The sequence below is a fragment of the Podarcis raffonei genome, chromosome 18 (genome assembly GCF_027172205.1).
Source record: "Podarcis raffonei isolate rPodRaf1 chromosome 18, rPodRaf1.pri, whole genome shotgun sequence".
NCBI lineage: Eukaryota > Metazoa > Chordata > Lepidosauria > Squamata > Lacertidae > Podarcis > Podarcis raffonei.
Window position 1 is genome coordinate 9,152,459 of NC_070619.1, and position 25,436 is coordinate 9,177,894.

Below are 25,436 nucleotides of genomic sequence, written 5' to 3' on the forward strand. Positions count from 1 at the left end.
GAGGATGTTGAAAGACAAGAATTTTTAGAGGTCAGCATCAACAAAGGGACAGGGAGAGAGTTGTTCACGGCTTGGTTTGCTTGGGACTCTGGCTTGTAAACTGGAGCTGTTTGAAATGCAGGGCACATCAGAATTATTTTTCCACCTGATAATTTCTGCACTGCACTGACTTCACAGTGGCTCCCCAGAGTAGTCTCAGAAGGTTCTACCAACACCCTCTGTTACCTGTTATCCTTTTAACTGGGGATGCCAGGGATTGATCCTGCGCAGAAATAATAATACTGATGGTAAAGGTAAAGGGACCCCTGACCATTAGGTCCAGTCGTGGCCGACTCTGGGGTTGCGGCGCTCATCTCGCTTTATTGGCCGAGGGAGCCGGCGTACAGCTTCCGGGTCATGTGGCCAGCAGAACTAAGCCGCTTCTGGCGAACCAGAGCAGCACACGGAAACGCCATTTACCTTCCCGCCGGAGCGATACCTATTTATCTACCTGCACTTTGATGTGCTTTTGAACTGCTAGGTTGGCAGGAGCAGGGAACGAACAACGGGAGCTCACCCCGTCGCAGGGATTCAAACTGCTGACCTTCTGATCGGCAAGCCCTACGCTCAGTGGTTAAGACCACAGCGCCACCCGCGTCCCAATAATAATAATAAGGTTTTTTAAAAAGTAAAGGACCCTTGGACGGTTAAGTCCAGTCGAAGGAGACTGTGGGGTTGCGGCGCTCATCTCGCTTTCAGGCTGAGGGAGCCAGCATTTGTCCACAGACAGCTTTCCAGGTCATGTGGCCAGCAGGACTAAACCGCTTCTGGTGCAACGGGACACCGTGACGGAAACCAGAGCGCACAGAAACGCCATGAAGAAGCGTCTCCACCCCCATCGTTCTGCCCAGACTCTGAGGTCCAGCGCCAAGGGCCTTCCAGCAGTTCCCTCGCTGCGAGAAGCCAAGTTACAGGGAACGAGGAAGAGAGCCTTCTCGGTGGTGGCACCCGCCCTGTGGAACGCCCTCCCACCAGATGTCAAAGAGAAAAACAACTACCAGACTTTTAGAAGACATCTGAAGGCAGCCCTGTTTAGGGAAGCTTTTAATGTTTGACAGACCTCTGGTCTGTCAACTGTTTTAAAACAGCAACGGGGAGATCTGTGGCCTGCAGAGGTTGCCAGACTACAACCTCCCCCCCCCCCCATGCTGCCTGGGTGACAGATTCCCGCCTCCTCCTTGAGATAACCTGGGGAGGGGAGGGAAAGGATAGGGGCTTTGGATCCAGATTAATTTAATCGCACGTTAATTCCATTGAAATCCCCGACTGGTGCAAAAGCCCCCTTAATTGCAGTTTAGCCTCCTGGATCCGTCCCTGTGTGTTGTAACGTTTAAAGTCGCATCCACACCGCTCCCCCTGAAGTCCATGTTACGCCTCTTGACCCAGGTCAAGGAGAATTCTGGGAACTGTAGTTTTATTAAGGGTGCTGGGCATCAGTTGCCCCGCGAGGATAGCACACTTGGCTGACTCTACTTGGCAAGGAATAAGGTCTTCTGAGCTTCGGAAAGCTGGAGAGGCCAGGCGGACGGAGATGTCCGTTGGCAATTTGGCATCTAGAGATCTCCTCAGGGATGGTGTTAGATTTTGCACCAGTCGCAAAATGCGCCTGGCTGATTTCCAACGCTGAGCCCTGGCACTGGAAGGAGAGGGAAATGGGAGATTTGCAGTCCTTGAAACACACACACACACACACACACACACACACACACGAGAATGCCATGAGAGCTCTTTCTGAATCAGGGTGGATTTGATTTAAATCAAGCCGATTTAAATCAGAATTGAAATCACTAGTCAGTAAGACTTGATTTAAATAACTTCTTTACAGAAAGACTCATTCTTGCTGGTATCATCTTAATATTTACAACCAGTATTTAGAACACTGCAGTCGGAAACGGAAGGCTTGAATTACAGTGGTACCTCAGGTTAAGAACTTAATTCGTTCCGGAGGTCCATTCTTAACCTGAAACTGTTCTTAACCTGAGGTACCATTTTAGATAATGGGGCCTCCTGCTGCTGCTGCACCGCCGGAGCCCAATTTCTGTTCTTATCCTGAAGCAAAGTTCTTAACCTGAAGCACTATTTCTGGGTTAGTGGAGTCTGTAACCTGAAGCGTATGTAACCCGAGGTACTACTGTACAACGCGGGGGGAGACGCAAATTAGCAGTGCAACAGGAAACACAGGGGGACGCAAAACAGCACGTTCGGCTTCTGAAAAAAAGTTCGAAAACTACTTCCGGTTTTACAGCGTCCGGGTTCCAAGTTGTTCGTGAACCGAGGTGCCCCTGTACTTTTGATTTGAGGTGTGCTTCTGCCTGACCCCCGCTTCCTGTTTCTCCCCGCCTCCAGTGTGCTCAAGAAACCGACTGGCAGTCTGCCAAATCCATCTACGATTTCCACGCCACGGACATCGATGGCGCCGACGTCTCGCTCGAGCGGTACAGGTAAGTGCGTGGGGTATTTTGTTCCCTCTGCATATTTGTTTGGGCCCACTCTTCCTGCCTTGAATAAAGGCAGGCATAGGCAAACTCGGCCCTCCAGATATTTTGGGACTACAACTCCCATCACCCCTAGCTAACAGGACCAGGGGTCAGGGATGATGGGAGTTGTAGTCCCAAAACATCTGGAGGTTCGGGTTTGGCCACCACTGACTTGGAGGAATGGTCAGGTCAATTTCTTACTTATATTTTTCAAATTTATACATTTCACTGATTTTACAGTCAATTTAACATTTCAGGATTTTGACACCACTTCTCCCTCTTTCTGCCTTGAATTTATTTTTCGGTACCTTCTGCATATTCAAGCTCATCTGACTTGCTCATTGACTTACTGTATTTTTCGCTCTATAGGACGCACTTTTTCCCCTCCAAAAATTAAGGGGAAATGTGTGTGCGTCGTATGGAGCGAATGCAGGCTCTTTGGCTTCAGCGATAGCAACGCGAAGCCTCCGAAGTGCAGAGGGAGCGCTCCCTCCAGGCTTCGGGGATAGCCGCCTGAAGCTTCCAGAGCACAGCAGGAACTCGCGCTGCGCTCCAAAGGCTTCGGGTTCCTTTAGCTGAAGCCGGGAGAGCAAGACTCTCCTGGCTTCAGCAGAGAGGGAGAGCTGCGCAGCGCCCCTTCAGCCAAGCGGGAGGAGAAATGGAAGGGGCTCCGTATCTCCTGCCGCTTTGCTGAAGGGGCGCTGAACAGAGAGGGGGAGATTTTTTTTTCTTGTTCTACCCCTCTAAAACAAGGTGTGTCCTATGGTCAGGCGCGTCCTATAGAGCGAAAAATACGGCACCTACTGTAAATATATATACTCGTATGACGGTCGGATCAGGGCCTTCCTTCACAAACTTTCCCCTTCCGTCTCTGCAGGGGCCACGTCTGCATCATCACCAACGTGGCCTCGAAATGAGGCAAGACGGGCGTGAACTACACTCAGTTTGTCGACTTGTACAGCAGATACGCTGAGAAAGGTTTACGCATCTTGGGGTTCCCCTGTAACCAGTTCGGCAAGCAGGTAGGGTGCCGGGAGGCCTGGCCACTGGCTGGTGTGATGTGGTTCTTCTGTTTCTTTTCCTTTTTTTGAGGAGGGGCAGGCAGGCAGGCAGATGCCAGCAACGACCATTTCTCCCCTCCCTTCCCCAAACTGCAGGAGCCGGGCACCAACGAGGAAATCAAAGCCTTCGCTGCAGGTTACGGTGTGAAGTTCGACATGTTCAGCAAGATCGAGGTGAACGGGGACGGCGCCCACCCGCTCTGGAAGTGGATGAAGAGCCAGCCCAAAGGCCGGGGGACGCTGGGCAAGTGAGTTTCTTAACCGCGGGAGCTGGAATTACAGTATATGCTTTGGTAAACGGCCTATATGCAGAGACGATGCCCCCTTCTTCTTGCACCCAGCTCCGATAACAGTGCCAGATTTACGTATAAGCCAAACAAGCTATAGCTTAGGGCCCCACTCTCTTGGGGGCCCCAAAAAAATTAAAGGAAAAAAAACACTAGATCTACATTTTCAAAATATAAGATGAAAAAACAAATAAAACCTACATACAGTAACAGTGTTTTGTGTTGTGTAGGCTCCTATGATGTAAGCCATGGCCCCCGCCTGCTAGCCTGCTCCCTAAAATATCCCTGGTTTGCTCCTTTCTATATACAGTGGTCCTCGGGTTAAGTATTTAATTTGTTCTGGAGGTCCATTCTTAACCTGAAGCTAATGGGGCCTCCTGCTGCCGCCGTGCCGCTGGCGCACGATTTCTGTTCTCATCCTGAAGCAAAGTTCTTAACCTGAAGCACTATTTCTGGGTTAGCGGAGTCTGTAACCTGAAGCGTATGTAACCTGAAGCATATGTAACCAGAGGTACCACTGTATGCGGTGCCTACATTCTGCATGTGCAAATGGCTTGAGATACCTATTAGGTCCATAAATTGCCATATAGCATCTATTCAACACAAAAAACAGCGACTATTTGTTGTTGACAAAGGACAGCTGCACATAGAAAGGGCCCCATTGCCTTCAGTAGCTTAGGGCCTCATCAAACCTAAATCCGGCCCTGTTTGATAATGCAGGTGTGCTTTATTCTGGAGATCGTGGCTTAATTTGTACATGCGTGCAAAACTCTAAGGTGGGGGAATGGCTCTAAGCTTGTGTAATTTGCAGGCCTGAGGACTCCCCTTTCTGCAGTGGTGTCTGTCCTGACCAAGGAAAGCCGCCTTAAACATCACAACTGTTGTTAACCGAGGAGTATCAGCACACGTACCTGCCACCAAACAGAGGAGCGCCAAAACATTGGGGGTGTCTCCCCTCCCTGCTTCTTAATGGGGCATGATCCTGACCCCCGGTCCCCAATTCTGAATCCCCTTTAAGGATGAGGTTCTGTCAGTTTTGCAAAAACAACAACCCTTGCAGAGAATCTGAGCTCTGCTTCAGGAGACCCAGGTTCCTAGACCTCATGATGGCAGGGCAAAGCCCCACAGGAGGGTGTCTCTGTGTTTTTGTTTTGAAGGTTCTGCAAATACACCGTATTTTTTGCTCTATAAGACTCACTTTTTCCCTCCTAAAAAGTAAGGGGAAATGTGTGTGTGTCTTATGGAGCGAACGCAGGCTGCGCAGCTATCCCAGAAGCCAGAACAGCAAGAGGGATTGCTGCTTTCCCTGCGCAGCGATCCCTCTTGCTGTTCTGGCTTCTGAGATTCAGAGTATTTTTTTTCTTGTTTTCCTCCCCCAAAAACTAGGTGCATCTTGTGCTCTGGTGCGTCTTATAGAGCGAAAGATACGGTATATTGAGCACGCTCTGAAGACCTTAACAAAAATCTGGTACCCTTGGTGGTGGAGAAGGAGGCTGTGAACCTTTTTGGGGTGGAGAGGTGGTTAACAGTTCCTCTCTGTGCTGTTTGTGTGGAGATTGGGGCGAGGGTGGGTATTTATTCCAGAGCTCCCTGCTGCGATGTAGCCTGCCTCTGTAGAACTCCAGTTAGGACCAAGGCAAGGCATGCCGCTGATGATGATAATAATAATTATTTATACCCCGCCCATCTGGCTGGGTTTCCCCAGCCACTCTGGGCGGCTTCCAATAAAATATTAAAATACAGTAGTCTGTCAAACATTAAAAGCTTCCCTAAACAGGGCTGCCTTCAGATGTCTTCTAAGAAAAGTCTGGTAGTTATTCTTCTCTTTGACATCTGGTGGGAGGGCGGGTGCCACCACCGAGAAGGCCCTCTGCCTGGTTCCCTGACCTCCCAGTTCGATAAGGAACCAAGTTGCAACTGTTGGGATTCCCAAACAATATCTTGACCCTTGCCCTGTGTTCTAGATTACAGGCAGCCAACATGGCTTTCTCCAGATATTGCCGCAGCTTCCGTCATCCCTGACAACCAGCCATTCTGGTTTGCCAGAGCTGATGGGAGTTTTTTGGGGGGGCGGTATCTGAACAGCGCGACCCCAGGGGCATTTCTGTTTGATGCACGGACCTGTTCTGGATTTCCTGTTCCAAAACTAAAGTGGTGTTTTTGTTTTTTCTCTCCCCCGTCACCTAGCGCCATCAAGTGGAACTTCAGTAAGGTGAGACTTCAGCTTTCGACTCCTGGCTCTTCGAATCCCAGCTGGACTGCGGCCCTTTCCCCTTTTGGGTGCCCTCCCTCGATTGGATCGGCCTGGGCAACATCTGTGCCCCTCCAGCTCCCAGCATCCCTGGCCGGGGAAGGGGGCAAATCCAGCAACAGATCTTCCCCATCCCAGCTTTGGAGGGGAGGCAATTCTGAAGTGGCTCGTGCATCTCAACTCCCTTTGGGGGCATCGCTGGGCCTATCAAGTCCGGCCACTATTTCCAAGCCCCAAAGCGCTCCCTGGCAACTGGTAGACTGCCCTGGCAGATGGAGGTTCGATCGCCAGCTGTTGATAGGAACTGTCCTCCGTGGAGTTGTTTAATCTGCTTTGGAGCCATTGAGCCCAGGGGTGGGAGGAACCTCAGGCCTGTGGGGGGGGGGGCTTACATTGATTACAATTACCTAATCAATGTATATCATCTCAAAGAGCCCAGGGTGCATTAAGAACACATTTTATGGAGGTTATTTAATGGCTAAAGGCCTCTGAACCTCTCAGGGAGGAGGGACACTGCGAAGGGCCTCTGACGACAAGCGCAGGGTCTGGGTCAGTTTGCATGGGGAGAAGCAGGCCTTCAGGTAGAGTGGTACCTTTGTTCTCAAAGGCCTTGGTACTCAAACAACGTGGAACCCAAACACCGCAAACCCAGAAATAAGTTTTCCGGTTTGCGAACTTTTTTTGGAAGCCAAACATGCTTCCGTTTTGAGTCTTATGCTTCCGTTTTGAGTGCCACACATCCGTTTAGACGAGTGTTGCGCTGAGGTCTGTCTGTTTTTGCTATTCTCCGTTTTTGCTTTTGCTTCTCTTTTTGTGACTGCGTGCAACCCAGTTCATCTACTGATTGTGTGACTGCAGTACGTGGTTTATTGCTTTCACTTTATGGATCGAGGGTCTCGTTAGATAGTAAAATTCATGTTCAGTTGCTGTTTTAGGGGTTGTTTTTAAAAGTCTGGAACGGATTAATCCGTTTTGCGTTACTTTCTATGGGAAAGCGCACCTTGGTTTTGGAACGGACTTCCAGAACGGGTTAAGTTTGAGAACCAAGGTGCCACTGTATAGAGGTCATGAGCGGTGTACGGCAGTGGTGGTCCCCAAGCCCTTCTGCCTGACCCTCAGCACTGTGCCCATCGCTGCAGTTCCTCCATCTCTCCATCAACCTGTTCTTGGTCCCTGGGAGGGAGTTGAGAGTCCAGCAATATTGGGAGAGGCAGGGTTTCTGCTGTGCTGAAAGATGCCCTGGTTTCATCCCATATCGAAGCACCCTGGATTTCCTTCCCCGGTTCAAAGCACTCTTTGTTCACTAGCTGTCCTCCATTCATATTCTCTCTCTCCTTCCTTCAGTTTCTAATCAATAAAGAAGGCCAGGTCGTCAAGAGATACAGCCCAATGGACGACCCATTTGTAAGTACCGCACTAAATTTCAGTTTCGGCTTTGCACCGGGAGATGGCATCAAGAGTGCCCTGCATATGGTGGCGCTGTGGTCTAAACCCCTGAGCCTCTTGGGCTTGCCGATCGGAAGGTCGGCGGTTCGAATCCCCATAATGGGGTGAGCTCCCGTTGCTCGGTCCCAGCTCCTGCCAACCTAGCAGTTTGAAAGCACGTCAAAGTGCAAGTAGATAAATAGGTACCACCAGAAGCGGCTTAGTCCTGCTGGCCACATGATCCGGAAGCTGTACACCGGCTCCCTCGGCCAGTAAAGCGAGATGAGCGCCGCAATCCCAGAGTCTGCCACGGCTGGACCTAATGGTCAGGGGTCCCTTCTTCAAGAACATTGGCAGGATTGTCATAATAACCTGCAGTTTCATAAGAGCAGTAGTCCAAGCGGGAGATAACCAGAGCATGCACCACTCTGGCCAGACAGTCTGCGGGCAGGGAGGGTCTCATCCTGCGTTCCAGATGGAGCTGCCCTGGACACAGAACTGCGCCTCCATGGACAGCTGTGAGTCCAAAAAGGGACAATTGGAGGTCAAATCAGAAACTGGGGTGACTTCTGTAATTCCAGGGCTGTAACTGAAACATCGGGACACTTGGAGGAGGGACTGGGTCAAAGGCGAAGATGCCACATTAGGTGGGTAAAGGTAAAGGGACCCCTGACCATTAGGTCCAGTCGTGGCCGACTCTGGGGTTGCGGCGCTCATCTCGCTTTATTGGCTGAGGGAGCCGGCGTACAGCTTCCGGGTCATGTGGCTAGCAGGACTAAGCCGCTTCTGGCGAACCAGAGCAGCGCACGGAAACGCCGTTTACCTTCCCGCCGGAGTGGTACCTATTTATCTACTTGCACTTTGACGTGCTTTCAAACTGCTAGGTGGGCAGGAGCAGGGACCGAGCAACGGGAGCTCACCTCATCATTGCGGGGATTCGAACCGCCGACGTTCTGATCAGCAAATCCTAGGCTCTGTGATTTAACCCACAGCGCCACCCGCGTCCACACATTAGGTGTTACTGATCACCTTTTCTCCTCTGCCTGCAGGTGATCGAGAAGGACCTGCCCGCTTACCTATAGGACTTGGCTGAACGCGACACCTGCGTTTCCTCTGCCCCCATTTCTCTCCTCTGCTTTCCTGCAAAGTTTGCCTTGATGATGGCCTGCCTTGAAGCCAAGCCCGTTTGGTGGGGCAGGCCTGAGAAAAAGATATATATATATATTTGCAAACTCTTGCAGGGACGGGGAGGCGGTAGACTCTGGGGCCCGGAGTTGCCTGCCAATGCCGTAGCAATAAAAGTGTTTTCGTCTCTCCTCCTGACGTGACTTGTGTTTCTGGAATTCTGTCTCGCTGCCTTCGGACTCTGAAGATGAGAACAGGCGGGAGAGATGGGCACCCTTCCCTTGCAGCTTTCATTTTGGTGCAGCCTCAGTTCAGTAATGACTAATGTGCTAAATAACTAATTGGAGCCTGTTTGGCACTGGGATTCATGACCTGAGAATGTCGACTCCCTTCTTCGCTGGAGGTTTCTAAAGAGAGGTTGGGTGGCCCATCTGTTGTGGATTCTTCAACTGAGGTATCTGCTGGATTAGATTGGGTTGGATTAGATGACCCTGGGTGGCCCCTTCCAAGTCGACCATTTTTATTTTTATTTTGATAGAGGCATTCCCTCCTGCAGGAACGTCTTCTAATATGCTTGCTTTCCTCCATTTCTAGGGAATTGCTGCCTCCTTTTTTTGCCCTGAGGGAAGAGGCTGTTGTTCTCCTTTTACATTAGTGGCACCTTGGTTCTCAAACGCTTTGGTACTCGCAAACCTGGAAGTAAGTCTTCTGGTTTGTGAACTTTTTTCGGAAGCTGAACGTGCTCCAATTTGAGTGCCATGCTTCTGTTTTGAGTGTTACACTGAGGTCTGTCGGTTTTTGCATTTTTTGCGGCTCTTTTCGTTTTGTGTTTCTGACTGCATGAAACCCAGTCCAGCTGCTGATGGATTGTGTGACTGCAGGACATTGGTTTTTGCTTTCATTTTATTGGTCAATGGCCTCGTTAGATAGTAAAATTCATCTTCAAATGCTGTTTTAGGGGTTGTTTTTAAAAGCCTGGAACGGATTAATCCGTATTCTATTACGTTCAACGTGAAAGCGTGCCTTGGTTTTGAAACGGTTTGAGAACCAAGTACCACTGTACTACGATTTCAAGGAAAATTAGCAAAGCATTCCACACATCGATGTTAGGAGTTTGAGGTCAGAGAATCCTAGAATTGTAAGAGCTGGAATGGGTCATCTAGTTCAAACCCCTTGCAATGCAGGCATCTTTTGCCCAACAGGCGTCTCGAACTCAGGACCCTGAGATAGTGTCTTGTGCTCTTATTGAATGAGACAGCTCTCAATCAGCTCTTCGAGAGTAAAAGGCATTTTAACCAACAGAAGCAAAATCGGAGGAGACTCAAAGTAGCGGAAACAAGGAAGCCCCGGGCCACAGCCATCTCCTCTATTGACCAAGGCAGTTGCGGTTCATGCTTTCACAATTTCAGGGTGTTTTACGGGAAGGGATTTTTAAAAAATCTAGCGAATCAAAACCATACAAAACGGCCCCTTTCATTTTCTCATGCGCGTACAAATTTCGAGACAAATTTCAGGTCGCTGAGCTGAAATGCCAACGTTTTAATCCTTCGGTAGAAAATTCCAGAATCACGAGTTAAAAGGCACATTTCCTCATCAACAAAAACGAAACAAAAAACGGGTAAAGACTTCTTCCCCCTTCCTCTTCGCAGGCAACCCCCCTTTTTTTTACATATATATATTTACACAATTTTGAATTAATTATAAATATCCATAGAAAAAAAAAATAAGCGGACAAAAAAGGAAGCTGGTTAGAAAGTGCCAACCAGGAAGGGGAAGAGATTTTCCATTTTTAAAAATACAATCAATAGAACAAAAAAACAGCATAATAATTTAGTTTTTTTAAAAAGTAGTTGTTACATATTAAGTTTTCCTGACAAAATGGAGGGTGTGAGGGTACAGCGGTTTGTATCTCCTTAAAGGGAGTCTCACTGCCCTGGGAAATACAGATTTACTTTTTGAAAAAAATAATTAAACCACCATAAAATAACCACATAACAATTCTGAGATATTCCTATTTGAGGGGGGGAAGTAGCCCCAACTTGAGCACACCTCCAATTCTTTCCTGAGTTTTTAAGCCCCCCCCAACCCAACTCCTTTCAGGAAACGAACCCTAAAAGCAGGCTGCCGGGATTCGCTTATGGCTACTAAAATCTTTAAACGGCAACGCACGATTGTGATGGGGAAACGAGAATGTGGTCTCCGCCCTCGAGAGCACTGCAAATCAGGATAGAAATTCCAGTGAAAACCAAATCCCTCCTGCTGCCTGCAAAACAGCGCATTTGCATAGTTTCTTTCTCTTTTTGCATAATTGCTTCATTCCTCTGCCTTCTGGCCGGGGTGGGGGGTGGGAATTGGGGGACACTGGAGCTGCCTTGCAAATCTTCCTATGTTTCTTTTCCTTCCCCACCCACCCCTTCCTTCCTTCTAGATTCCCATCTTTCCTGCAAAGCTTGCGAGGGTCACGAGGACATTTTTCTTAAACGACGGGGAGGGAGGGGACCGATAATCAGAATACAGGAAGTAGCAGGCGTTGTGAAACCGTGGCGATCCTCTGAGCGCTGTGGATCTGGGTGGGCGATGTGGGGAGACGCCCACCCCATGGGCGATTCCGTCTCGCCAAGAGAGAGGGGAGCGGAGGGGCAACTGCAGCAGCAGTAAAGGAAAGTTCTTCCGGAGGGAGGAGGAAAAAGACAACTATTAAAGAACTATATGCCTCCAACCACAAAGGAGGAAGCGCACGGCCCCTGCCAGCGCTCAGGGAAGCTCCATGAGGGCTAGAGGCTTGCCTAGGCATTTTCAAAAACTTACAAGTGAAAGCAGGTGCCAGAAGACAACTTCACCTTGATAGCTTGGATTGTTACTGGGACGAGGTAGGGGGTGACGTATATATGCCTCCTTGGGAGAAGGTGAGGGGTTTTTAATTTAAGAAGTGGAGGTAGGGGTGTTTCTGACGGGGAGGAAAAAACAAGGAGTGGGCTGTTGCAAACCACTTGCATAAATGTGAATAAACCAGGAAGGGAAAGAGCTCTTCTCCAGCCACAAGGCTCCATCCCTGCATAGATCATCTGGCGCCCTGAGCTGGGTTGTTATGGGATATAACACCTTCAAGATTCCCTGCAGACTTTTTTTCAGGGGGTTTGGAGAAACCAACTTCCCCACGTGTTTCCCTCCCTCCGTACGGAAACGGTGGTAGTTTTCTCCGAAAAAGGAGAGCAGTGTTCTCAGGGGGGGTAATCAGAAAAATCGTGGTTTGCAAATAAATTCCGAGCAAATAAATTCCTCACGTTTGGCAGTCCCTGACCTGGAACCCCACTTCCCGAAATAAAAATCCTGACGCGTGACCTCCGCCCTCGCTTGGGCCTGACGGGAACTTCTTTTGGGCTGAGCGGATCGAGCCCCCTCTTCCTCGTCCACTGTGAGCTGATAGTTTAATGCTGTCCTGGCAAATCCATCTTCTCCTCCCCTCCCCGCAGTTTCAGCACAAGAGAATAAAAATGACCGCAACTCAGAGAAACGCTTTTGCACAGCTATTACTATTTAGATGCTCTCGCTAGGACAAGCCTTTCTTAGCTACTCCGCTAACCCCTCTGTTTTTTGCACTACAATTCCCATCGGCGCCAGACCGTGAGATGCCAGGCGCTGATGGGAACTGTAGTCCAAGCAGGCCAGGAGTAGGCGCTGAGCCTCAGGCACGGGAAAACAGGGAGGACCACAGAAATTCTGCCACCCATGTTCAAGCGTTTCCCTACCTCCACAAGGTCTAGAAACTTGCAAGGCAATTCCCCGCCCCCTTTTTTGCTCAGAACCAGAAGCGTGCAGGGCTGTGCAGCGTCACTCGAACTCTGCACCTGTGCAAAACAACCCGCCGGGGGGGGGGCGACCAGGTTGGGACCACCCGGAAAGCTTTCGTCGTGGTGGGTTCGAATGGCGCGCCTCTCCGATCTCACTGGGTAGAACGTGGGGAGGAGAGAGAAGAATATAAAGATCCCAACTTTTCCAAACTCAGTAGTTTGCAGAGGGGCAAAGGGGGGGGGAGTGCAGCCTGGAGGGGGGGCGGTTCGAAGAGACCTACAACCTTGTTATTGCCCCCTCTCGCTCCCGGTTTAGGCGCCGCTACACCTCCCACTGACCCCCGCCCAAAAAAAGCCTCCACTTTTACGGATCTATAGAGATATATATAAAAAAAATTCAGTACAGAGGTGACTGTATAATTATATATAAATAAAACTTTTCCTGTTTTCGCTCCCGCTCCGAACTCTCTGCCCCGCCATCCCTGTTTTGAAAAAAAGACAGAGGAGTGGTCCGTTCCAAACCTTAAACCCTTGCCACCCCTTTCCGCACCCCCTTGGGCTGGGTGGGGGGGAAAGGGGTGTCCCTGCCACCCCACGCCCGACGCTCCTTGCTGGCCGCTCAGCTGCCGTCGTCCTCGTAGAACGTGGGGAAGGGCTGCCCCGGATGGTACTGAATGACGCTCTGCCTCCCTTGGGCGCTGTCCTCGGGCCCCACGTTGAGCGAGCTCAACATCTCTTCCAGGAGCTCCTTGTAGTTGATGTCCGGGTCGGGCAGGGAGAAGCTGTCTGGGGGCGGCGGGGCGGCGGCAGCAGCGGCATGGGCCTGGGGGGCCGGCGAGGGTTCGTGCTGGGCAGGGGAGCCGCTCAGGGGCAGGCCTCCCGCTGCCAGGGACGCCCCGTCAAAGGGCAGGGGGAAGTTGAAATGAAACGGAGGGCCGGGGGGCTGCGGTGGTGGCGGCGGCGGCGGCGCAGCAACCTCGGTCCAGAAGTCCGGGATCCCGTCGCTGGCGGGGCTGTAGGTCAGGTCCAAGACTTCGTCCTGGGGCAGGAAGCTGGTGCCCGGCGTGGGCGGTCGGTCGAGGGGGAGCAGCGCGTAGGGCAGGCCGGGCCCCGCGGAGGCCGCTGCCAGCAAAGCCTGGCTCTGCTTCTGCTTAACGCTGGTGTCCATTTGCTTGAGCTCCTTCAACACCTGCTGGACGCAGTTTTCTGGGATCTTGATACCTGTGGGAAGGGGGAGAGAGGGGCGGGGTCAGTGGCCAGGAGGCTGGGCATCCGGGACCCCCCTTCCCCACTCACCTGGTCTATTCTCTTTCGCTCAAGACTTAAGCTCTCGTTTCACGCTCCCTCTCTCTTCCCCACCCCTGTTTGTTCCTTCTCTAGATTGTTTTTCTTTTGTCCCAGTGCAATGCACAAAAGATGCTTTGCAATGGGCGTGAACCTTGGATAAGCGTCAATAAAAATAGCTTTGTGTTTTTATCGAACGTCCTCCTGTCAGTTGCCAAGGAGATAAAGAACTACACTCTCTCACACACAAAAAAACCCAAACTATGGTTTTCCCTGTAGTGATGTATGGAAGTGAGAGCTGGACCATCAAGAAGGCTGATAGCAGAAGAATGGATGCTTTTGAATTCTGGTGCTGGAGGAGACTCTTGAGAGTCCCATGGACTGCAAGAAGATCCAACCTCTCCATTCTGAAGGAAATCAGCCCTGAGTGCTCACGGGAAGGACAGATCCTGAAGCTGAGGCTCCAAGACTTTGGCCACCTCATGAGAAGAGAAGACTCCCTGGAAAAGACCCTGATGTTGGGAAAGATGGAGGGCACAAGGAGAAGGGGACGACAGAGGACAAGATGGTGGGACAGTCTTCTCGAAGCTACCAGTATGAGTTTGACCAAACTGCGGGAGGCAGTGGAAGACAGGAGGGCCTGGAGTGCTCTGGTCCAGGGGGTCACAAAGAGTCGGACACGACTAAACGACTCAACAACAACAACAACAAATGACTATCGGTCTTTCCAGAGCCGATATCCCTGGATCAAGTCCATTGGTTTCGCCAAATTAAACAAATTGTTTTCCCTGGGCTCCGAATGAACATGCAATTGCGCCTCGCTGCGTTATCGCTTTCCTTGCCGGGTCGTGCAAAATGCAACTTTGAATAAGTGCTTATATATATATGGCAGGCTTGCTGGGCGACAGGGGCAGGGTTCGAGTTGATGGGACTGAGGGGGTTGCATCCCCCCCCAGCAAAGGTTGGGGAAACCGCTGATCTAAACACCAAAACCCCCAGCATTTCCTCACCGACTTGCTTCTTCTTTTCCTTGGTCTTCAGGCGGACGATCTGCAGGTAGCTGGTGTTTGTGATGTCGGCCATGACGCTGGCGATCCTGCTCCAGACTCTCAGGAGCGCCCCGCACAGCATGTGGTAATGACGCAGACGCGTCCCCTGATGGCATTCTTTCCCTTCCTGAACCACCTTGCAGTTCCGGTTCCTGGAGGGTTTTAATTTTTTAGGACGGGGAGGAGGAAGAGAAGAGGGTCAGTCATTCACATGGGAAATTGGGGAACGGCAAGGAGTGTCGGATTACGGCCTGGGAGAGAACACGCAGCGGAATTTGCCTGCCATCGTAATAAAGCAACGTTTCCGAGCATGATTCAAAGTGTTGGTGCTGACTTTTAAAGCCCTAAACGGCTCTGTGTCCCTGAAGGAGCATCTCCATCCCCATCGTCCAGCCCAGACACTGAGGTCCAGCTCTGAGGGCCTTCTGGCGGTTCCCTCCCTGCGAGAAGTGAGGTTACAGGGAAGCAGGCAGAGGGCCTTCTCGGTGGTGGCGCCCTCCCAACAGATGTCAAGGAGATAAAGAACTGCACAACTTTTAGAAGACATCTGAAGGCAGCCCTGTACAGGGAAGTTTTCAATGTTTGATTTTATATACAGTGGTACCTCGGGTTAAGTACTTAATTCGTTCCGGAGGTCCGTTCTTAACCTGAAACTGTTCCTAACCTGAAGCACCACTTTAGCTAATGGGGCTCCTGCTGCCGCTGTGCTGCTGGAGCACGATTTCTGTTCTCATCCTGAAGCAAAGTTCTTAACCTGAAGCACTATTTCTGGGTTAGCAGAGTCTGTAACCTGAAGCGTATGTAACCTGACGTACCACTGTATGCTGTAAGCATATATTGTTTGGAAACTCAGCCTGATGGGCAGGATATCAATAATAAAATTACCATTATTATTATTATTTGATCACTTACAGGTTCTGGAGATCAGAGACTTTATTTATGAAACAAGGATTTATGGGATGAGTAAAGATGAAAGAGAGAAAAGATCTCGTCTCATGATCAATAGGACCTGATGTCTAGATGATATTATTATTATTATTATTATTATTATTATTATTATTGGATTGTTCGCAAGGTGCCTCAGCTATAACCATGGTTTGTTTAGCATGATTAGGTGCAAACCAGGCCAAGAAGGAGCTGGCAGCAAAACCACGCTCTGGACTCGCTAGAATCATAGACTTGGAAGGGACGCCGGCTCTAACCCCCTACGATGCAGGATTCGCAGCTAGGCAAGTGGGGCAGGCAGGTGGGGGCTTGGCCGAGGTCTGTGGGGCTGTGCCCCATTTCATCCGAAGGGCAGGCATCCCCCCCAAGGGTCTTACCACACGGCGTGGTTGCAGTGCTCCAACGAAAAAGCGTAGCTGCTCTCCCAGTGCTCTTTGGCTTCTTCCGGCAACACCTGAGGGAAAAGCAAAGCGAGGGAGACCGTGAATGACAGCGCCATGGGCATGGGAGGCACCCCAAGGTTCATCTAGTCCAGCCCCGTGCAATGCAGGGACCGCAGCTAGAGATGTCCAAATTCTGTTCCAAAAAGCTGCCACGAAGAAGAGGCAAGGTTCCACTGTTGAACAGCTCTCACCCTCGGAAAGGTGTTTCAGCTGGTTCTAAGTTGCTTTGGGCTGCCCTGGGCAAGATAAAGCAACTTAACAAATTTAATTAATTAATTAATTAATAATAATAATAATATAAAGGCGGGAACTCCTTTCTTGTCATTTGAATCCGCTGGTTCAGGCCCTGCCCTCTGGAGCAAAAGGGAAAAAAACCTCACTCCATCCTTTCAGATACAGCGGTACCTTGGTTCTCAAACTTAATCCGTTCTGGAAGTCCGTTCCAAAACCAAAGCGTTCCAAAACCAAGGCGCTCTTTCTCATAGAAAGTAATGCAAAATGGATTAATCCGTTCCAGACTTTTGAAAACAACCCCTAAAACAGCAACTGAACATGAATTTTACTCTCTAACGCAGGCTTCCTCAAACTCAGCCCTCCAGATGTTTTTGGCCTACAACCAGTGGTCAAGGATGATGGGAATTGTAGTCTCAAAACATCTGGAGGGCTGAGGTTGAGGAAGCCTGATCCAACGAGACCATCAGTCCATAAAATGAAAGCAATAAACAGTGTACTCCAGTCACACAATCAGTTCAGTAGCTGAACTGGGTTCCACACAGTCACAAGAACCAAACAAAAAAAGACACAAAACCACAAAACAAATAGTGAAAACAGACCGACCTCAGCATAACACTCAAATCAGAAGCGTAACACTCAAAACGGAGCATGTTCAGCTTCTGAAAAAAGTTCGCAAACCAAAACACTTACTTCCCGGTTTGCAGTGTTTGGGTTCCAGGTTGTTTGAGTACCAAGGCGTTTGAGACCCAAGATACCGCTGTATTTGAAAATGGCTATTCTATCTCCTCTCAGTCTCCTCTTTTCCAGGATAAACATACCCAGCTCCTTCAACCGTTCCTCATCAGGCTTGGCTTCCAGATCATCCTCTAGCTTCTCGATATCCTTCTTAAATTGTGGTGCCCAGAACTGGACACAGTATTCCAGGTGTGGTCTGACCAAGGCAGAATAGAGTGGGACAATCCCTTTCCTGGGATACTAAACTTCTACTGATGCAGCCTAGAACAGCCTAAACTTCTGTTGATGCAGCCTAGAACAGCCTAGAAGACCCAGTCGTGATGTATGGAAGTGAGAGCTGGACCATCAAGAAGGCTGATGGCCGAAGAATGGATGCTTTTGAATTCTGGTGCTGGAGGAGACTCTTGAGAGTCCCATGGACTGCAAGAAGATCAAACCTCTCCATTCTGAAGGAAATCAGCCCTGAGTGCTCACTGGAAGGACAGATCCTGAAGCTGAGGCTCCAAGACTTTGGCCACCTCATGAGAAGAGAAGACTCCCTGGAAAAGACCCTGATGCTGGGAAAGATGGAGGGCACAAGGAGAAGGGGACGACGGAGGACGAGATGGTGGGACAGTGTTGTCGAAGCTACCAGCATGAGTCTGACCAAACTGTGGGAGGCAGTGGAAGACAGGAGGGCCTGGCGTGCTCTGGTCCAGGGGGTCACGAAGAGGCGGACAAGACTAAACGACTAAACAACAACAAAGAACAGCCTTGCGGTGTGATAAGAACACTGGGTCCTTTCCCCCCACATCCTGCTCTCAAGCCAGATGTTTTCCCCACCGAGAGGAGCACCCAGCAGTGACTTCGGGCCAGACTCACCCGTCGGTACTTCTTGAGGAGACTCTCCAAGGTCTCCGGCTGGCTGTTCTTGCGGATGTTCGGCTTGTAGAGGGTGAAGTATCTTCCTTTGCTCTGCTCAGCCAGGATGCAGGTGTACTGCTGGCCTCTGATCTGCAAAAGGCAGGCGGGAAAGTTGGGGGGGGGGTCAACGTTTGGACAGGAAGCACGGCTTCTTATTCAGACGCGCCCCATATTTCGGCCTGATCCGGAGTCCCTCTCCAGGACACACACATGCCCATAATAAAGAAATCACTGCTGGGAGCGAGCGCCCGACTCGCTCTGCTTTCCTTCTCCCTCCTCAGTCCCTCTTTCCTTTCGTATCGTGGCTATCAGGTCGGAAGCCTGTGGGCTGTGGGCTTACACTCTGTGTGTGTGTGTGTTTAATTAAATTTTCTGTTTGATATTTTAGAATACTCATTGAAACAACCTTAAAACATAAACAACTTCCCTTCTCTGTCCAGGGTTCATTTTGCATGCCATAAATCCCTGCATATTTTACATAAAATAAACCATTCTGTATTCTATTATTACATCCATCAAAACTTATTTACCCTGTCGAATTTATCTTAATGCTGCCAGCGTTTTCAAGTGTACACAATTCACCACCCATAAATTCAATAAGCATTTTCCAATCTTATCTAAACGTATGTTCTTCTTGTTCTCTTATTCTATATGTTAGGTCCACAAGCTGTGCATATTCCATCAGTTTTAAGCTGCCATTCTTCTTTGTTTGGGACCTCGCTCATTTTCATTTTCGGGACTAACAAAACAAGGGCTGCAGTAGTGGCACAGATTAAAAGCTTCCCTTAGCAGGGCTGCCTTCAGATGTCTTCTAAAAGTCTGCTAGTTGTTGTTCTCTTTGACATCTGGTGGGAGGGAGTTCCACAGGGCGGGTGCCACTACCGAAAAGGCCCTGTGCCTGGTTCCCTGTAGGGCTTTCAAGGTCAGCACTGACACTTTGAATTGTACTCGGAAACGTACTGGGAGCCAATGTAGGCCTTTCAGGACCGGGGTTATATGGTCTCAGCGGTCGCTCCCAGTTCCCAGTCCAGCTGCCGCATTCTGGATTAGTTGTAGTTTCCGAGTCACCTTCAAAGGTAGCCCCACGTAGAGCGCATGGCAGTAGTCCAAGCGGGAGATAACCAGAGCATGCACCACTCTGGCCAGACAGTCTGCGGGCAGGGAGAGTCTCATCCTGCGTACCAGATGGAGCTGGTGGACAGCCGCCCTGGACACAGAATTGACCTGTGCCTCCATGGACAGCTGGGAGTCCAAAATGACCACCAGGCTGTGCACCTGGTCCTTCAGGGGCACAGTCACCCCATTCAGGACCAGGGAGCGGAGGACCTAATGCAACCCTCCTCTAGCCTGTCTGCCTAGATCCTGGCCCTCCTCTCTCCATGCTGCACCCCTCATTCGCCTTGCTCAGCATCCAGAGAGGAATCTCCTGCCTGGAAATGTTTCCCCAGATTCTGGAAAAGCCTCTCTCTCGCCTGAACAGAGGTGTGAGCGAGAGAGGGTGCCGAGAAGCTAGCCTGCTGTGCGGAGGGGAGACTGGAAACACTCCTGTTACATCTCCACCCTTCTCGCCCTTAAGCAACCTCACCTTATAAGACAGGTAGAAGCCGTCCTGAGGACCTGTGAGTTGCAGGGATTTCTCGTAGGCCTCTTCCCACTTCAGGCCTCTGTCGACGCTGATCTAACGTGGGGAGGAAAGGAAGAATTACAAGGGCACAAGGAGGGAGGGGTCTTGCAGCTGGTGCAGAAGGCAAGTCTCCTTTGCCCGAACTCCAGGCTCAGTTCAGTGACTCAAAGGTAGCTCTGGTCCTGATTTATTAGAATTGCAGAGCTGGAAAGGGTCTGTGGGTGTCATCTAGCTCCACCCCCTGCAACGCAGGATTCTTTTGCCCGACGTGGGGCTTGAACCCGCAACCCTGAGATCAAAGAGTCTCCTGCTCTGCCGACGCAGCCATATCTGTTCTGTGAGAAGGCAGGATGTGAAGCCTCCGGGAAATAAATAAAAAAGGGCTTCCCGCGGCCAGGGATGAGTCGCTGTGCTCACTGGGCCTTACTCTCCTGTGCAGATCCTGCTTTTGCTAATGCAGATTTAACCCCGACTCACCCGGTGTGATTTCCTGCTGCCAAAAAGGCAGGCGAGACTTTTTGCAGAACCCCTTCCCTGTCCAGAGAGGACCGGGCGTGACCCTGACTTGCAGGGTGCTTGTGACGATAAAATAGGAGAGGCCGGGGGGGCGGGGGAGAGAAGAGGCAGTTTGGAAGATATACGATATCTTTACTGTCATTGTCCCATGCAGAACAATGAAATTGAAAAACTACATAAAACTACCACAAAACTACATAAAAACTACATAAAACTACCACAAAACTACATAAAAACTACATAAAACTACCACAAAACTACATAAAACATTCAAAACCCCCTAAAAACTCTAAAACCCCATTTTAAAATACGCTATACTACAGAGACCCCTTATGCTGCGTTTAGAACCAGAATTGCATTTGCGTAGAAACTGTTTCTCAGGCGGCTAGTCCTGGCCTTTATAACCCTGAACCTTCTTCCAGAAGGCAGAAGCTGGAAGAGATCATTTCCGGGGTGCGCACTATCCTGCGCTATCTCTGCCACTTTCTTACGGCACCTGGAAGCATAGATTTGATCTAAGGTGGGAAGAGTGCGCCCAATTCTTCTCTCCGCAGTCTTTACAACCCTGGACAGCATTGTTTTTTCCCTGGCCGTGCAGCTCCCAAACCACACACACAGACCATAAGTTAATACGCTCTCCACAGTACAATGGTAAAATGCCATCAACAGGTCCTCTGAGAGATTGTTTTTCCGGAGGATTTACGAAGATGGAAATTTTCTCTCCCGCATTCTTACCTTGTAGAAGACCACCTGCCCGTCCTGCGGGTGCCCTGGGGTCAGGAAAACCTCCTTGCTCTCTTCATAGATCTCGTCGATGCCGGGGGCCAGGTCTGGCGGGGAGAGAAAGAGGGGAAGGTTTAGAAAGCCCTGCGCTGGACAAAACCCGCTCCCCTGCCATGTCACGCCAGGGGGAGAGTTTACCGTCTAACGCTGCCCGCCACCCCTGCCAGCAGATGGAAATGGCTGTGTAGAAACTGAGAAAGACTCCCCTCCCTCACCCTTTGCACAAAGCACACTGCCCCTCTCGTCATTACAGGTGCAATCTACACATATCTTTAAAAAAATACACAGCGAAAATGCTTTTTTCTTAAAAACAGTTTTGAAAAATATATTGAGTTTGTCATTAGCTCACAAGCGCCATCTAGTGTCACATTTGTATAGTGCACTTAAAATGTTCTATTGGCAGCTGTATATCCACAATTCATCCTCCTTACTCTTCCGGTTTCCTTATAACACTCAACGTTTCTCCATATTATTATGTGTTGTTATATATGTTGTAAGCCGCCCAGAGTAGCTGGGGAAACGCAGCCAGATGGGTGGGGTATAAATATTATTATTATTATTATTATTATTATTATTATTATTATTATTATTATTATTATTCAGCCAACAAAAAACACAAGTAGATGACTGTACCTGACCTCAGGGCTCAGGCTGGGTGGGAGAAGGCTGTGGAAATTTAATCCACAGCAGCAAGAGGTCACTGCATACTGCAAATTTGTTACAAGCTTTCGGGAAAGAGACAGGACCGCAATTGGGTCTCCGGGGTTGTTTGTGTGCAAGAAATCTTTCAGAGCCGCCCCTCCTGGATGTCTTGGCTTCCTCTGCCCAATCATAGCACTCCAGGCAAGGCAAAGGTAAAGGACCCCTGGACGGTTAAGTCCAGCCAAAGGCGGCTATGGGGTTGCGGCGCTCATCTCTGTGTGGCTTCCAACATATATAAAATAATATATAAAGGTAAGATAAAGGACCCCTGGACGGTTAAGTCCAGCCAAAGGCAGCTATGGGGTTGCGGCGCTCATCTCTGTGTGGCTTCCAACATATATAAAATAATATATAAAGGTAAGATAAAGGACCCCTGGACGGTTAAGTCCAGCCAAAGGCGGCTATGGGGTTGCGGCGCTCATCTCTGTGTGGCTTCCAACATATATAAAATAATATATAAAGGTAAGATAAAGGACCCCTGGACGGTTAAGTCCAGCCAAAGGCGGCTACGGGGTTGCGGCGCTCATCTCTGTGTGGCTTCCAACATATATAAAATAATATATAAAGGTAAGATAAAGGACCCCTGGACGGTTAAGTCCAGCCAAAGGCGGCTATGGGGTTGCGGCGCTCATCTCTGTGTGGCTTCCAACATATATAAAATAATATATAAAGGTAAGATAAATGACCCCTGGACGGTTAAGTCCAGCCAAAGGCGGCTATGGGGTTGCGGCGCTCATCTCTGTGTGGCTTCCAACATATATAAAATAATATATAAAGGTAAGATAAAGGACCCCTGGACGGTTAAGTCCGGCCAAAGGTGACTATGGGGTTGCAGCGCTCATCTCTGTGTGGCTTCCAACATATATAAAATAATATATAAAGGTAAGATAAAGGACCCCTGGACGGTTAAGTCCAGCCAAAGGCGGCTATGGGGTTGCGGCGCTCATCTCTGTGTGGCTTCCAACATATATAAAATAATATATAAAGGTAAGATAAAGGACCCCTGGACGGTTAAGTCCAGCCAAAGGTGACTATGGGGTTGCAGCGCTCATCTCACTTTCAGCCCGAGGGAGCCGGTGTTTGTCCGCAGACAGCTTTCCGGGTCATGTGGCCAGCAGGACTAAACCGCTTCTGGCGCATGACGGAAACCAAAGCGCATGGAAACACCGTTTACCTTCCCACCGGAGCGGTACCTATTTATCTACTTGCACTTTGACGTGCTTTCGAACTGCTAGGTTGGCAAGAGCTGGGACAGAGCAACGGGAACTCACCCCGTCATTGCGGGGATTCGAACTGCCAACCTTCTGATCAGCAAGCCCAAGAGGCTCAGTGGTTTAGACCACAGTGCCAACTGCGTCCCTTTTACCTAGAAACAGTGGTACCTCGGGTTTAGAACTTAATTCGTTCCGGAGGTCCGTTCTTAACCTGAAACTGTTCTTAACCTGAGGTACCACTTTAGTTAATGGGGCCTCCCGCTGCCGCTGCACGATTTCTGTTCTCATCCTGAAGCAAAGTTCTTAACCTGAAGTACTACTACTACTACTACTACTAATAATAATAATATCCTTTATTAGGCATAGCAAACCGCACATTATCAAACAGAATCTGAGGTACTATTTCTGGGTTAGCGGCGTCTGTAACCTGAAGCGTCTGTAACCTGAAGCGTCTGTAACCTGAAGTGTCTGTAACCTGAAGCGTCTGTAACCCGAGGTACCACTGTACAGGACATTCACCCAGTCCAGCAGAGCTTAACTGACGGAGGTAAAGCCTGAATTGGGGTGGGGAGATCTGGGACCTCAGGAGTCCTGTTATGGAGCATAGGGTTTTATTGGGGGGGGGTGTCCTCAATTGGAGGGTGCTTACCCAGAATTCCCATGTCGTATTTGCCGTCCTTCTTATCCCTCTCGATCAGGTAGTCGAAAGTGTCGCTGAAGTACTGGAAAAGGAGGTTCTGCTTGTGGACTTCCAAACCCAGGATGCGGTTCAGGAACTTGCTGATGGAGCAATCTATGGAAATAAATTATTATTATTATTATTATTATTATTATTATTATTATTATTAATACCCCACCCTCCCCAGCCAAGACTCCCTTTGGGCGGCTAACAACCAATAATAAAAACAAGTTGATTAAAATACAATTTAAAAGATTAAGATACAACATTAAAACAATTAGGGAGCAATTAGGGAGTTGTTTTCTGCTGCTCCAGAGAAGCGGACACGGAGCAATGGATCCAAACTACAAGAAAGAAGATTCCACCTAAACATTAGGAAGAACTTCCTGACAGTAAGAGCTGTTTGACAGTGGAATTTGCTGCCAAGGAGTGTGGTGGAGTCTCCTTCTTTGGAGGTCTTTAAGCAGAGGCTTGACAACCATATGTCAGGAGTGCTCTGGTGGTGTTTCCTGCTTGGCAGGGGGTTGGACTCGATGGCCCTTGTGGTCTCTTCCAACTCTATGAGTCTATGATTCTTCATAGGAGGAGAAAGGAAAAAGAAAGAGGGGGAGGGAATCAAACTGATTCTGAGCCAAAGGCCAGGCGGAACAACTCTGTCTTACAGGCCCTGCGGAAAGAAATCAGATCCCGCAGGGCCCTGGTCTCAAGAGACAGAGCATTCTACCAGGCCGGGGCCAGTGTTGAGAAGGCCCTGGCTCTGGTTGAAGCTAATCTAACTTCCTTAGGGCCCGGGACCTCTAGGGTGTTGCTATTTACGGACCTTAAGGTCCTCTGTGGGGCATATCAGGAGAAGCGGTCCCGTAGGTACGAGGGTCCTAGGCCGTGAAGGGCTTTAAAAGTCAAAACCAGCACCTTAAACCTGACCCTGTACTCCACCGGGAGCCAGTGCAGCTGGAAAAGCACTGGGTGAATATGCTCCCATGGCAGAGACCCCGTGAGGAGCCTCGCTGCAGCATTCTGCCCCCGCTGGAGTTTCTGGGACAGCTTCAAGGGCAGCCCCGAGTAGAGTGAATTACAGTAGTCAAGCCTGGAAGTGACCATCGCATGGCTCACTGTGGCCAGGTGAGGGCGGGAAAGGTAAGGGAAACGAAAAGCCGTCTTTCTCTCACACACACATACACACAACCCTTCGGAGAATGGGCTTGGTGGACCTGCCTCCCGCTTTGCAAAAAGCAGGCATCAATCAGGGAATTCTGGGGGCTGAGGCCAAGGAAAACACACTTCCGTACCGGGGTTCAATATACTTTCAGATGCAAGCACAAAGGGAAGACGACGGAACAAAAGGCTTCGTGTGTGGCGGCAATAAACCGCAGGGGGAAGGTTGTTTTTCTAGAGAAGAAGCGGATTTGAGACGGTGCGCTGCAACGCCTCATAAGGAAACCTAGCCTGTGAATGTAGGGGGCTTCGCGCATTTGCTCTGTCTTTCAGAGTAACCTCTGCTTGACCACAGCGCCACCTGGTGTTACAGTTTTATAATGCATCTAAAATGCTGGGTTTTAGCTGAGTCCCTAGAGTCGGAAGGGACCCCAAGGGTCATCTGGTCTAACCCCCCGCAAACGCAGGAACCACAGCTGAGAAATCCCTCGCAGCCAGAAGCCTACCTTTTTCCACCGCCACGTAGCCGTACCGCATCTCTTTGCAGCCGATCCCGACCGAGAGGAGACTGAGCTTCATTTCTGGCGGGGAGTAGAGAGCAGCGTTAACCCTCTTATTGGCTTGCAAGCAAAAGGAAATAAATCTGAAGTCCCAAATGCAGACCACTTGCTCGACTGCACCTTCAAAAAACCCACTGGTTCCAAGTCACAAAAA

At 49.8% G+C, this 25,436-nt stretch overlaps 2 protein-coding genes across 4 annotated transcripts in view; one reads left to right on the forward strand and one right to left on the reverse strand.

Annotated features, from left to right (window-relative positions):
* The window catches only part of GPX4 (glutathione peroxidase 4), an 11,482-nt gene extending 2,826 nt beyond the window's left edge, over positions 1 to 8,656 (forward strand). Inside the window, exons 2-7 of the mRNA XM_053372801.1 lie at positions 2,386 to 2,480; positions 3,394 to 3,538; positions 3,674 to 3,825; positions 6,052 to 6,076; positions 7,460 to 7,519; positions 8,590 to 8,656. Coding sequence (XP_053228776.1) covers positions 2,386 to 2,480; positions 3,394 to 3,538; positions 3,674 to 3,825; positions 6,052 to 6,076; positions 7,460 to 7,519; positions 8,590 to 8,622 — 510 coding nt within the window. The 3' untranslated portion in view covers positions 8,623 to 8,656. The remainder of the gene's footprint in view (positions 1 to 2,385; positions 2,481 to 3,393; positions 3,539 to 3,673; positions 3,826 to 6,051; positions 6,077 to 7,459; positions 7,520 to 8,589) is intronic.
* Positions 8,657 to 10,184: 1,528 nt separating this feature from the next.
* The window catches only part of SBNO2 (strawberry notch homolog 2), a 113,245-nt gene continuing 97,993 nt past the window's right edge, over positions 10,185 to 25,436 (reverse strand). For all 3 annotated transcript variants that reach the window (XM_053372770.1, XM_053372769.1, XM_053372772.1), the window contains 8 exons: positions 25,229 to 25,303; positions 23,538 to 23,681; positions 20,925 to 21,019; positions 19,635 to 19,727; positions 18,008 to 18,139; positions 16,112 to 16,188; positions 14,751 to 14,941; positions 10,185 to 13,677 (listed from right to left, as the gene is read on the reverse strand). In XM_053372770.1, the coding sequence (XP_053228745.1) occupies positions 13,076 to 13,677; positions 14,751 to 14,941; positions 16,112 to 16,188; positions 18,008 to 18,139; positions 19,635 to 19,727; positions 20,925 to 21,019; positions 23,538 to 23,681; positions 25,229 to 25,303 (1,409 nt within the window). In that variant the 3' untranslated portion in view covers positions 10,185 to 13,075. The remainder of the gene's footprint in view (positions 13,678 to 14,750; positions 14,942 to 16,111; positions 16,189 to 18,007; positions 18,140 to 19,634; positions 19,728 to 20,924; positions 21,020 to 23,537; positions 23,682 to 25,228; positions 25,304 to 25,436) is intronic.